General features: G+C 38.8%; 1 protein-coding gene across 2 annotated transcripts; it reads right to left on the bottom strand.

The window, feature by feature from the left end:
* Nucleotides 1–742: 742 nt before the first annotated feature.
* Nucleotides 743–11385, bottom strand: LOC141434040 (uncharacterized). 2 transcript variants are annotated; one of them, XM_074096276.1, is made up of 7 exons: nt 11068–11385; nt 8974–9130; nt 8420–8528; nt 7030–7140; nt 6378–6473; nt 4504–4647; nt 743–3896 (listed from the first exon to the last, which is right to left on the bottom strand). In XM_074096276.1, the coding sequence occupies exons 1-7, from the start codon at nt 11374–11376 to the stop codon at nt 3725–3727; spliced, it is 1098 nt and encodes a 365-aa protein (XP_073952377.1). In that variant the 5' UTR covers nt 11377–11385; the 3' UTR covers nt 743–3724. The 2 variants fall into 2 exon arrangements, with proteins under 2 accessions (XP_073952377.1, XP_073952378.1); XM_074096277.1 differs by lacking the exon at nt 6378–6473.
* Nucleotides 11386–12879: the final 1494 nt, after the last annotated feature.

Raw genomic sequence — 12879 nt, 5'->3', positions numbered from 1 at the left:
TGTTGCTGTTTGTGCATTTGTGTACATAGGTAGTAAATCTTTATTACATTGCATTGCCTGCTCTTGCTAAATAAATAGGTACCTATGGTATACGCAAGAGCCTCCGGCAAAGTCCTATCTTCTAACGATCATCGTTCATTGGACATAACCTGTCATAGGTATTTCGGCCTCTAGATTTTTTTATATACTTACTGGCAGATTGTCATCTGATGGACAGCCATATTAAAAACTTATAACACCCCTCTTTTTGAGTCGGGCGTTAAAAAAAACTTACTATCATTTAACGTGTAGCTCGATGTAAATTAAAGCCAAGATGGAACATTCACGATCCCGTAGACCTACAGGCTTATATTATTTGAACTCTCCCAAAAAATCTTACAGTAGGTATTTCGCTTGCATATTTATTAGCAAAATGCGAGCATTTTGGGTTAGATTTAGGTGTTATTTAATCTAACCCCACGATCAATAACAGTTCTTTGACCTTAAATACTCTGCTATAGATGCCTGTGCAGATTGAAGGTTTAGATGCCTTGAACTTGAACTTCAACACGATGTGTAATTGAAATAATGTCGCTTGTTATTTTTATACAGAACCTTTTGCCCGCGACTCCGTCTGCAAAAAAATCGTTTTCGCTACCATGCGGGAAACCTTCATGACAAGTTTCATCAAAATCGGTAGAGCGGTTTAAGGGTGAACGGTTATTTATAATATTAGCAAGGCTAGGACAAATACAACACAAGATATTTTAGATAAGTTTATTTGGTTTATATGGTTACAATAATAATTATCAATTATCCATTGTTAATACATTAATTGTATGGCACTAACATAAATAAAAAAAATGTTTTGAATAAAAATGTCTTATATTGAAATAGATAATTACAGCATTAGATTTCGAGTTAAACATAAAAATAATATATTCGGAATTGATTTCTCAGTCGTTCGTGTAGACGTTTCGTAAGTTAACGAAAGCCTCTTTTTATTTTTGTTTATTTTTTTCTTAAGAAAATAAAATTATCAACACAAGCTCAACTTATTGATCCCGATAATTCGCAACTATAAATAAAACCTTAATCAATTACCGTAGAATAAAGAATAACTTAACAGTTTGTACCGCTGAGGACAACTGGTTCACCGCCTCTACTAACGGTTAATAAATGAACGCGCAGGAATAGTCACTATATAAAAAAAAGTTCAACATCACTCGTAATACATACAAAAGGGCTTTAAATTTACGCTATAAACTCCCGGCAGGCTCGGGGCAAGCTATTGCAAAGCTACTCGGCGACCGGGTACAAATTATTTCATATTTTAAGGCATGTCTGTTTGTCTAATACTTAAACGGTTATTTTGGAGTTTCGATTAAATATCTAATTATAATTTACACGTCGTGGAAGCATACAGCAATGACAATCGTAATAAGTAGACGATACAATAATGGTACTCCGACTGATGCAACAAGCGCACACACCACACTAATACTATTTAACTTTAATACATACAAAGGCCACATCACATCATTCAGTCACAAAGCGCGAATTAATGCTAACACTGTAATCTCAAACAAATATGATTCTTAATGTAGATGACGTCTAATTCAACTATAACTTTCAACCGGTCTCTTTAATCTAATTATTGTATAAATATTAATTGTATCGTACAGTTCTAATTTGTGTTACCCTACGTCCACCCTAGTTTAGTGAGATTTGTCGACGAGCCTCTATATTTCAACGCAATTAATTGGCAAGAGCATCGAGTATCGACCTTGCCTTGAGAAAGACGCCGCCGCATCGTCTTGTTGCTACGAACATTAAAATTAACCGATGTGGTGACTCGACAGCACGACTGACTACGAGAGGAACTGTATCGTGCATCAAAAGATTTGTTACAAATTTTGATTAAAAATTTCCACTATAATATTATTTACATTACATTTAAACAGACATTCGAATATCTAATCAACGAGTATAAAGTTACATTAGAGAGTATCTCGAATACAAATCGTACCGTTCTTAACCATACTCCTCCAGACTTGAGCAATACAAATAAGTACCAAAAATATCTCTTTCCGCTACGCCTTAAGCTGTGATATGGTTAGGTATATATCACAATATCGGTGACAAGTGAAGCGAAATACTAGAGTGAAACCATAGCCTAATTTATGTTACTGGCAGTTTTAGCTGATTGCTTATAGTTTCGGATTGTGACTGGGTGGGTTGGAAGCAAACCGCGTGTGTCACTTGGTATTTGCTGTGAAGGGAGGTTGTGGGAGGGACAATGGGGCAAGGCCATGCAGTTAGTGACTTTAGAGATTAAGCTCCCGACACCTGTACGCCGTGACTTCCTTAGACTAGCCGGTATTCCCGAAGACTAAAAGGAAGGTGCGTGGAGAGGCTCATGCTGTTAGTGGTGGCGGCAAGTTAAGTCCGTGGACAGACTGGCGTGTTCTGGAAATAATTGCATTGCTCTTACCACTCCAACTCACCCATGCCTACTCGTACTATGCATCAAGGTTAAAGAGAGCGACAATGGTTCTCTAAATGCATTATAATTCAGTGGCATACAAAGCTGACTTAACGAGTTAATAGTGTTTGTATGAGAATCACAACAACGGTCCACATTTGATAAATTTCGCTATGAGGTCCTAACACACGTAGTATACACTTTACGATTGAATATCACTAAATGATATATACATAATAATAATGGGTAACTTTAGACATCAATTTCACGATTACATTATTTACCTACATTTCGTAATTTTAGATACTGGGCGTCTTTCTCTCAGCTACAATTTGGAACAATTTAGCGTACAAACGTTTCCTTAGCATTAAGTATGAGATTTATTCCTATAGTACATAATCATCTATATCACGTGGCATTGAAGAAAATATTTACTGCAAATTGCAATAGAGTAAGATAAATGCATCAACCACCTAAGAACAGGTACGTGGCATTTCCATATATGCGGTAAATCTTTTCCCAATATGTGTTCCTTAAATAGTTTATTTACAGTTCAAGACCATGTCGTGCCTTAAAACGTAAGACTAGAATTTACTAAATAATGTGAGAATAATAGTTTAGTGATGTCGAAGGTTTGTTACATGATGAGTAAAAATTATGAATATTGCTGAAAGGTATTTTACACGAAACAGAAGAGAAAAGGTATTTACAGAGTCTATTACGATGAGTTTCAACTGTTCACAGTTCAACACAAGTTTCTTATCAATCAGAGAGTTTCACTTTATCTTATTGCACTCAAATCTACACGATCCGTTTGTAACGTTGGCAACAGTTTATAACTGGCAGCTAACAGCGTGAACGCTGAGGATTAAATCCACAATTGACACCCACGACCATCCTAAATGAGAAATTATTTGCTCGAGATATTGTCTCCTTTAGCGCATACATTTTGGATGATTGAGTTTAAGGTGATCCTACATAGACAACAACAGACCACAGATACCTATAGCTTGTCAAGTTGTGCGTGAAACTCTGTACAACTCTGTTGGAATCAGTATTTGCCGCACTTATCAAATAAACCTTGATAAGGGCAGCAGAGGCTCTCTACCACAGGGTTCTACCGAGTAGTACATACGAACTTGTCAAGGTTATAGGTAGTCGTATGGTAAAAACTGTCTGTGTGAGAGCACTTAGGGTCTGTAAAGTGATTTAAAGCCTCAGCGGGCGCCATTGCGGCTGCCAGTCGTGCTAGGGCCGGTATCAGAAGTCGTCGGGCAGAACCGCGTCTCGGGGAACCAAGCCTTTGTGGTCGCCGCGACAGCAGAGCAAATGCTGGTCGTCAACTTCTAAGATCAGTCGTAGTCGCTCGCCTTCGTTGAACGCGAGGTGCCCCGAGTCTGATGGCAGCCGGTGCCATAGTGTCCTTACGTACCTGGGTTAGAGTAGTTGATTATTAGCTGAAGGTTTAGACAGTTCTAAAAAACATTTACATTATGAAAACAATAGGTTACATGTGTAGGGATCCAAACATTAAAATCGACAAGTACAGCGTACCTAAAATTGAAGGAAGATGTGTAAAAGCTCTGAAACATACCTAACCTACTTGCAATCATCCCTGTAGTAAAGATACTCGTAAGATTACAAACGAAAGTTTTATATCATTAATAGATACTATTGATGTACTTATTCTACGGTGCCGTTAAGAGTAGCCCGATCCCGGGGTGACTGGTGAGCATCAAGTTCAAGACTTCATTTATCCATGGGAATGATCATCGCCGGAGACTCTCCATATAACCCTCTGTTCCTCCAAACACCAAGTAACATGCATAAGAGCCACACACGGCGTATTTTTAGGCACACATTATGCGCAGTTAACGCGCGTTTCAAACCGTTTCAAATAAGATTCATTCATTTTTGTCCTAGGTTTTTAAAAAACTTCGACCCCGTAAACGCGCGTAACGCGCATCGTCTACGCCTAAAAATACGCATAGGCACTAAGGGAAGGTGAACTTTGTAGACGTAAAAAAGGTAGTAGTTACTTGTGTTTCTGCGGGTTGGCCCGATGTCGCGAGGCGGAGGAGGAGGCGGCGCGGCGCGGCGCGGGCGGCGGCGGCGCGCGCCCGTACGGCAGCGACGACGGCCGCGGCGCCGCCACGCCGCTCTGCCCGTCCACGCGGGATGCCCTGCGGACAGTACTGAATCACACAGGACTCTCTACACAACCTGTGTCACACATGGCTCTCCACTCCATACAATACCGAATCATACAGAGCTCTCCACACAGCACCGAATGACGGAGAACTCCACACAGCACCGAATCACGAGGACTCTCCACATGCTTGACTAACACGGATGGGTAATGTTACTCTGTATTAAAGGATGGAGTGCAAAAAGTTCGGTACTTAGTTAAGAAATAAGTAGTGTGAAACATTCCGTTTTCAGTGTACGGGTAAGTTTCATTTCTAATCTGGCGTTTTGGTTAAATAGTCAACATGGTCTAATTTTTTGAACTCTACCTAAAACTTAATCAAGAGCCACCAGGAAGTGAGGTGTAAGGAGTTCCCACTTGTTAATCGACTACTTTTTTTAATTGTACGCTTATAGCAGAGGCGATTAAGGGGTATCTTCGCTGACTAACAACTATTGCACCAGCAGCTAGTCAAACACTTAATGGCCCTCCCTGTATGCAACAAGTCTGGGCGTTAGCGTTAACCTGTGTTAATCCCTGCATTGATAATTGTGCCCACAACTCTCAGGCGGTTGTAGCTGCTACCACCGGCGACCTAATGTGCAGCAGCACTTCTAATATTTAACAATGAATTTGCTGTTTTAATTTGAAAATTACGGCCCAAACAGTAAGTACAACCGCACACCATCCTGAAAACTTTGGTTCTAGTTTTTTGCAAAGTTCAAACCCATAGCCCCGTAACGTCCGTTAATGGTGTTAGAAAATGTGCTGCCTACGATCATGTTTGGCATGACTAAGGGGTTGTTTCACCATCCATTGATTAGTGTTAACTGGCGGTTAGGTGTGATGCCGTCTCTATTTGTTTTGTTCGAATAGACGGAGACGGCACCACATTTAACCGTCGGTTAACGCTAATCAATGGATGGTGAAACAGCCCCTAAGTGTAATAAGATATCATTAAGTTTTACGGTAACTTCTCTGTGAATTAGAACCATATCTAAAAATGATTAAATAATATCTAAATGAAAGGTTTCATGGCACTTACAATGAGTCTAAACAGCGATATACTGATTTTAGTCGAGTCTGTATGCCTTAAAGTATCGACAACCTGAGTTAAACTACAGCCAATAAATACACATTTTCGGGTCACGGCAAAGAAAACTTTTCCCTAAAATTCTATTGAGTTGTAAACAGTAGGGCTAACGCGAAGTAAATTTTAATATGACAAACTTCCTGAAGTGACTGTCAGTCGAAATAGAATAAAACCTTAGGCATGGAAAGCATGGAAGGATATATGGCGACGTGACATGAAATCCAAAGAGCCATTTATTCGTTTGAACGAAATGTGCACAATATCCGGTAACCTTGCTTGTTTTGTTTGTTTACCCTTATTTTATCTGGATCGACAGTCGCTAGAGCTAAAGGCTATCGTGAAGTGATACCTAATAGAATGTTATTAAAGTTTTATGAAATCAAAATTATAAGCGTAAGCAAGTATAAAAGTGAATGCAAAACGTATATTATGCACCAGAAGCAGTGTTAATACTCTAAAAGATCTATACTTAGCATTTTTTCGATTTTGCTGTCATTAAAACTGCAATATAAGTATTTTCAAAAATAAGAGTTTACTTCATAGATACATTTTCTCATGCTATTATATTTCAGTTAGTCATAATTTGGCGTTGAAATATTAGTTTTGTTAGTATTACTCTTTGTTGTACATACTGAACAGGTTTCCTAGCCACTGGCTTGCAAATAACAACTTGTTCCTTTTCCTTGGGCTTGCTCGCGATGACTCTCTGGACTGCCTCGGGGAAAGTTCTGAAGATGTGCATCGTAAAAAGCGCATATATAACAAATAAGAAAAACCACCACCAATATTACAGAAAAAACTAATAGAGCGTGAAAATAATTATAATTTAAACTGTGTAAATAAAATGCCTTCTTAATAAAGTGCTGAAACGTATCCGCTTAGTGAAGTGCTAAATATGAACCAATAAATAAACAGGAACTAAAGCCGGTTATAATAAATATATTTAGCAGAACTAGTACCTATAACTCAGACAAAAAAATAAAGTTAGGCTTAAAAAACTTAGCTATATTTTTTTAATTTATGAGACTAGTGGTATTCATGCCCTTGAAGCATCAATACCAAACCAAGGGCATGAATACCACTAACTAACTAACAAATTAATCACAATTACTAAAAGATAGATTATGGCTGAACTAAAGATCATTGGCTGTACCTATTGACTAACGCGCGGGCGCTCGCGATCTCATATACTATCTCTTTCCACCCCGTACCGTGTGACAGAAAGCAGTGGTGAACAATTGTGATCCCAAGTGTGTTAGACAATAAGATGGTAGATATTGGTACCTGTTGGCAGCCTGCGGTGGTCGTTTCCCGGCAGCGGGGCGGGTGACGGGCGCGGCGCGGGGGTTACTCGCTGTTGGTGACGAGCCTTTACGCACCGGGACTGGGATTCCCCTGGGATAATAATGACACGTTTTGAAGCTCTTTCAATAGAACGGTCGTACTTAATCTTTGTGGCAATATTTTTCAGGTTGCTTTTCAACAGTCAAAGGTGATGATAATTTTTGTTTTAGATAAGTAATTTATTGATCCAGACGTTACTTTGCGATTGTCTACCTACATCAATGAACAACAATCTTTTACCTTACTACTAGCGACTACACTTGCTAGTTTGTCTACACAATTGTATGTGTTCATGCAGACGTAACTCGACTTTTATGAAGTCTCGAGTCTGCTTAAAAACATTAAGTATATCACACAGTGTAGCTATCTTGCACGTATGGTAGTGGAGTAGCATGGTATGGTTGTAGTGGGTCGTAAGTCTGCTTGACCTGATTTTGAAGCGCAAAATTGTAGTTATATCCAATTTCAATGTCAATGAACAATTTTATCCCCTTGATATAGCTTGCATATATCTGAATTGCATAATGCACAGAATATAGTATCGAAGAGTTATTCATGAGATCATTACTCATGCTAAGATTAGGAGCCAGCGTCTACTAATAGCCGAGGTAGGTGACTAACCGCTGTGAGGGATCTGTACCTTTAGTGTAAGTTTTTCGGTCACAAAATACGTCTCGATCGCGTTCGCGTTAAAATCTCAATTTGTATAGAAACACGAACATCGCAAACGTTCCGCTAGAGGCGCTGTTCGTGTTTCCATACAAATTAAGATTTTAACGCGAACGCGATTGACACGTATTTTGTAACCGAAAACTTACAATAAGGGGCTTTCACCATCCATTGATAAGTGTTAACTAACGGTGAAATGTGATGCCGTCTCCGTCTATTCGAACAAAACAAATAGAGACGGCATCACACCTAACCGCCAGTTAACACTAATCAATGGATGGTGAAACAGCCCCTAAGGGTACTGGCGAATTCGATATCTTGTTCGTAAGATGGCCTTGGGTTCCTTACTACTTATAATGAGGGCGAAGGTCGTCGACGGGGTTTATTGGGGACTTGTAGAAAATTGCGGATCAATCATTACTCTGAAAGCATGCTTAATTTTAAAAGCTAACCTGAAAATTAACGATCTTCGCAAAAAAAAATTTCAGTATAATTAAGTTCGTATTCCTGCTGTTATGTAGGTAAATCCTAGTGAATAGTAGAATTTAAAGATATCTTTACACCTACATTTATCTTTACACTTGACTAACCATAAACCGACGCTGCACTCGTACCTGCACTCGTACCAGGTCTATTTAAAAAGGAGAAAAAGGTGACTAACCGGTGCGTGTTCTTGGCGGGAGACGGTAACGCGGGCGCTTGTGGCCGGACTGGAGACGATACCGGCCGAGGGATCTTGGAACCCCTCGCTGTCGCTGGTGAAGTCTCTCCTATGGACAAGAGAACAATATTAAGTGGTATTACTAATTAGTGGCGTGGTCTTGTGAGAACTTGTTTTGACTAATCAATAGCCGAAATCAACAAAATCCAGGTGTAATTCTATGGCGATTGTCTCTCCTAGCGGCAAATTGATTGTACTGTCATCTCAGTGAAACAGGTATTGTAGAATAGAAGGTAAAAATATGTAAAAAAATGGAATAATTGGGGTTGGCCAACACCCCTATAAAGTTTACTTTTACTATTAACAGTAGAGGCCACAATAGAGATATCTCTCTCCAGGCAGATATTATGCCTGAAGACCGAAGTTCAAAGGAAGAACGTCAGAAGTTGTAAACAACCGCGAACATACTCATTGAGGGTCGCCAGTCAACTTTTGAGTAGATGAAAGGAGCATTTAATTAGAGACCGACAAAGCAAGTTCATATATAGTCTTACCAGACGGGGAGCCGGGGCTCTCAGCGTTGCTGAGCAGCTCCCATTTGAGTTGCAAGCGCCGGAACTTGCCGCCGGAGTTGCCGCTGCCAGTGCCGGTGTTGGCGCTGTTGCAGCTGCCGGCCGAACCAGGCCGCCACTCCTCTCCACTGCAATCCAGCTGGAAAACACGAGGATATGATTCTACTGTACCTACTAACAAATGGAGACAAGCAGATTAGCAGAGACGGTGAATACGGGTTGGCAGGTTGCCGTTCACTATAACGTTCTAAGGGGGACTTAATCAACAGCTTCTTACTGCATCATTAAATCGCACATCTGGATCTAATGCATTATCATCTCAAAATATTTAATCCACCATTTAAATTTAAACCTACATTTAATTTCTGAAAGGCCTATATTTGATCAACAGCTTTCGGCTGATTAAGGTTTTATTAGGGAAGTTAGATGCCAGGCTCAATGAAACAGTATCTGTGGCTGATATCATGATAAGTGTTTAGATTTTACTTATGAACAGCCCACGGTTGCCGCGTATATTCAAATTTCTAACTTATTACTATAATATTTATATAGCTGCTACTGAATCTGATGTTGTTGTAAAAGAAATATTTATCTTTGTTATTGACGTATGCGTACCTACATATGTGATTTTTGTGCTATTCACAACTACCTATGTAATGATGAAATAGGATTTAAATAACGCGAACGCACCTGTCGGCGTAATTAGTGGGAGCGTACTGATTCACAATTTAACCAGCTAAATTAAGCGAGACAGTGCGTCTACGCTCACTTGCGTCATCGGGTTTATCAAGTCATTAAAATTTGTGTAACCCTCGATATGCAAGTGACGATACAATAGCGATGCGATGAGCTAAATAAAAAAAAAAAATGAGAGGTGGTCATATTTTTAGGTTTTCAATAATCTATTTGTACCTAAATGATTTATACCTAGGTACACGCGGTTTTGTTTGTCAACCAAAATACAACAAAACTACACAATGGTCAAATCAGGAGTAAAGAGCAGAGGATCGCGTTTTACGAGATAGGTTGGTGTTGTGATAGGTGAGAATAAATTTTTATGCAAAAAAAACCCGGACTTGCATCTTTGGCTTATTTGATGCACTAAAAAGCCAAATTGCAACAAAAAACAAAAGATTACCATAAATAATGCAAAGATGCATTCCATCTATCTCCCGATGGCTGTAAACGTAAATCATTCATTTATTGCGTTACTGATATTTTATGAAATATTTGTATCGGGTTCATTATCTTTGCGGCTGATATATTTTTAGCTGTCTGGTTCGTTGAACCGCACCTGCTTCGCGAAGGAGCAGTTTCCAGGTGGAACCGATGACAAGTTGTTATATTTAATTTAGTACTGATTTTGACGTAAAAAGTCGTTGAACTTTAAACGTGCAATTTTGGAGGTTATTTCTATTATAAGAACTTTGGCGGTTTGTTTTCATGTTAAAAGGTAATTTCGATAGATAGTAAACTTGTCTTTTATAATAATAATATAGCTCATAAAACGTCTTCGTTCTTTGAAATTATATTCCACTGGCCGCAGAAGCTTATAGTGATTTTTACAAATGAACTCTCAAGCAGACGATTGCGGATTCGATCCCGGAACCTCGGAGTTTTTCGTAACACATGTGCGAAATGCATGATAATGGCCCGTATATGTATATGACTAGTTAAGAATCACTACGATTTACATCAATACCTTATCCACACAACCTTACAAAACCAGAACAAACAACGCATATAAGGTAAATTTTAGAAATGATAAAAAAAACATCATTATGTCAGCCGAAAGACGTCCACTGCTGGACATAGCCGTACCCCCAAAAAACACATACTTAAACAATATTAATCTGTGTTTAGATACATCACAAACAAAAAAGTGCGCACACAAAAGAATTAATACTGTAAAATCGTAGGTACACAAATATAATAAAAAAATGCAAATTAATGTGAATAAGCTGCAAGCATCCCTGCGCGGTACAAACACAACAAAAGTAATCTGAAAAATAATAAAACAAAAGACGTGGCACTACGAATCGAAGCACATGAATTCAAGTCCGCTACCGCCGTTACCTTCAAGTCGGCGCCGGTGAGCTTAGCGGATGGTTTATTGTTCTCTAGACTGTCAGTGTAATCGTCGCTGTCGTCGAACACGAGTCTGTCGAAAGCCTGCATTAGTTTCGAGCCCAATTGCACCCCGGACCAACGACGGTTGTTCTCTAACTCTATCCTGCTATTATTCGGACATAGATCATATCCGATCGGAGAGGGATTCACGCAAGAGCGCGGCCTGTTCTTTTCAACGGTTGTCTTCACGTTAGCCGAATCATTGAGCAAGTCCGGGGTGGAAGGTTCCTTGTTTTTGGGCTCTTTTTGTCTCATAATGACACTGGCCTGTTTTCATCGCTCGACAGTCCACTCGAATGCATCGAACGCACCAGTTTCAGCAAGTTCCGTTTGGTTCAGTGTTAGTGGTGGAGTGTTAATCGAAGTGGGCTGTTAAATACACCAAAGACTTTAGCATCATGCATCATGCCATCAACGTGAACGACCTTCGCGGGTCGACATACGTGATCGTTAGGGTCTTATTTGCATTTTATGAAAGCTGTGCACGAAAGAAAATGCCAACGTTATTGGTTCCCGGGCTGTAGTGTATTTACGCGAGTCGTAAGCACATGCAATAAACAATAAAATGCAAATAAGCGATGTCTGCCCCTGTGGCAAGTTTGTTAGAAATAGGATAGACAGTAGTAGTCATACTGATATTTATAAAATGGGTCAATCAACTTTTTTACCGGCACTAATCTGTCCGCAACATTTTTCAAACAATTGCAGATTTTTGTAAGTAAACATGTTTTTTCTGTAATTTAATAGAATTGTACATGAATACATGCCATCCTACGTAAGTTCAACCTATTAAACCGTGAAATATCTTGTTGAAAGGTACGATTTTTTTGGTAACGCTAGAGACAATTTGGTAACGCAGGAGACGCCCAAAGTGTTGGTAAAATAGTTGATTGGCGCAAAATACACAATATCTTTGTACAGTCACGTCTAAAAGTATGTATACACAAAAAAAATTGAAAAATATGTAGCCACACATTTTCATCATAAATATGTATCTATTACTGACACCAAAAAATTGTATTCATTAAACTGTTGCAGTATTATGTAATCACAAAATGCTTCAGAAAGTTGCATACTAAATAAATTCCATTTAAATGTATCCACCTCGTAGGCAAAAATAAGTATACATGAAGGGTTTCCATATACAGTTGTGTCATATAATTAAGAACGATTTTTATTATAGAGAAGATTTTTTCAAACTGACAAGTGTTACTAACTGCATGTATATTTGTACTTCTCTCGGTATCGTAAAACTTTTCCGTACTAGCGGTAAATTCATTTTATACATATAATTGGCTAAAAAATAAATAGATAAACTTATACATTACATCTAAACCTAGTATTACTACTTACTGGCTGGTCATATATTAAGAACGCTGAATAGTTTATTTTTATTCAAATTTTAAATAGAGAACGGGACCGCCGCTTTGTGGTTTTAGGTCATTATTCGAATAATTTTGGCGCCATTTAGTGCCGTAATAGTCTTAAAGGCGATTGCTTCATATAAAAACAATGGGGAAAAATAAAAGTTGTGATAAATCTACAAGAGAAGTAATACTAAAACTTCGCGACAGAATTGGTCGTAAAACACATAGCCGATCATCTGCAATGTTCAAAAACTATGGTTTCCACGCCATAAAGCATTTTGCCACGTATCAAACTACTTCAAATGTTCGCGTGTACCTAAACAAAGAAAGTCATCTCGTCGAGTATGATCAATATCGTTCCGTTTGGCAAAACAAAAATCCTTTTAAAAGG

The sequence above is a fragment of the Choristoneura fumiferana genome, chromosome 13 (genome assembly GCF_025370935.1).
Source record: "Choristoneura fumiferana chromosome 13, NRCan_CFum_1, whole genome shotgun sequence".
Lineage (NCBI taxonomy): Eukaryota > Metazoa > Arthropoda > Insecta > Lepidoptera > Tortricidae > Choristoneura > Choristoneura fumiferana.
Note: the sequence above shows the minus strand (reverse complement) of the source record. Positions and strands in the feature narration are given on the sequence as shown.

Excerpts from the sequence above, each read along its gene's own strand:
- LOC141434040 (XM_074096276.1), bottom strand. The coding sequence starts at position 11,376 with ATGAGACAAAAAGAGCCCAAAAACAAGGAACCTTCCACCCCGGACTTG. Across the intron at positions 8,529-8,973 it reads GAGCCCCGGCTCCCCGTCTG|GAGAGACTTCACCAGCGACA; the intron begins GTAAGACTATAT and ends TCTTGTCCATAG. Across the intron at positions 3,897-4,503 it reads GCCAACCCGCAGAAACACAA|GTACGTAAGGACACTATGGC; the intron begins GTAACTACTACC and ends ACTCTAACCCAG.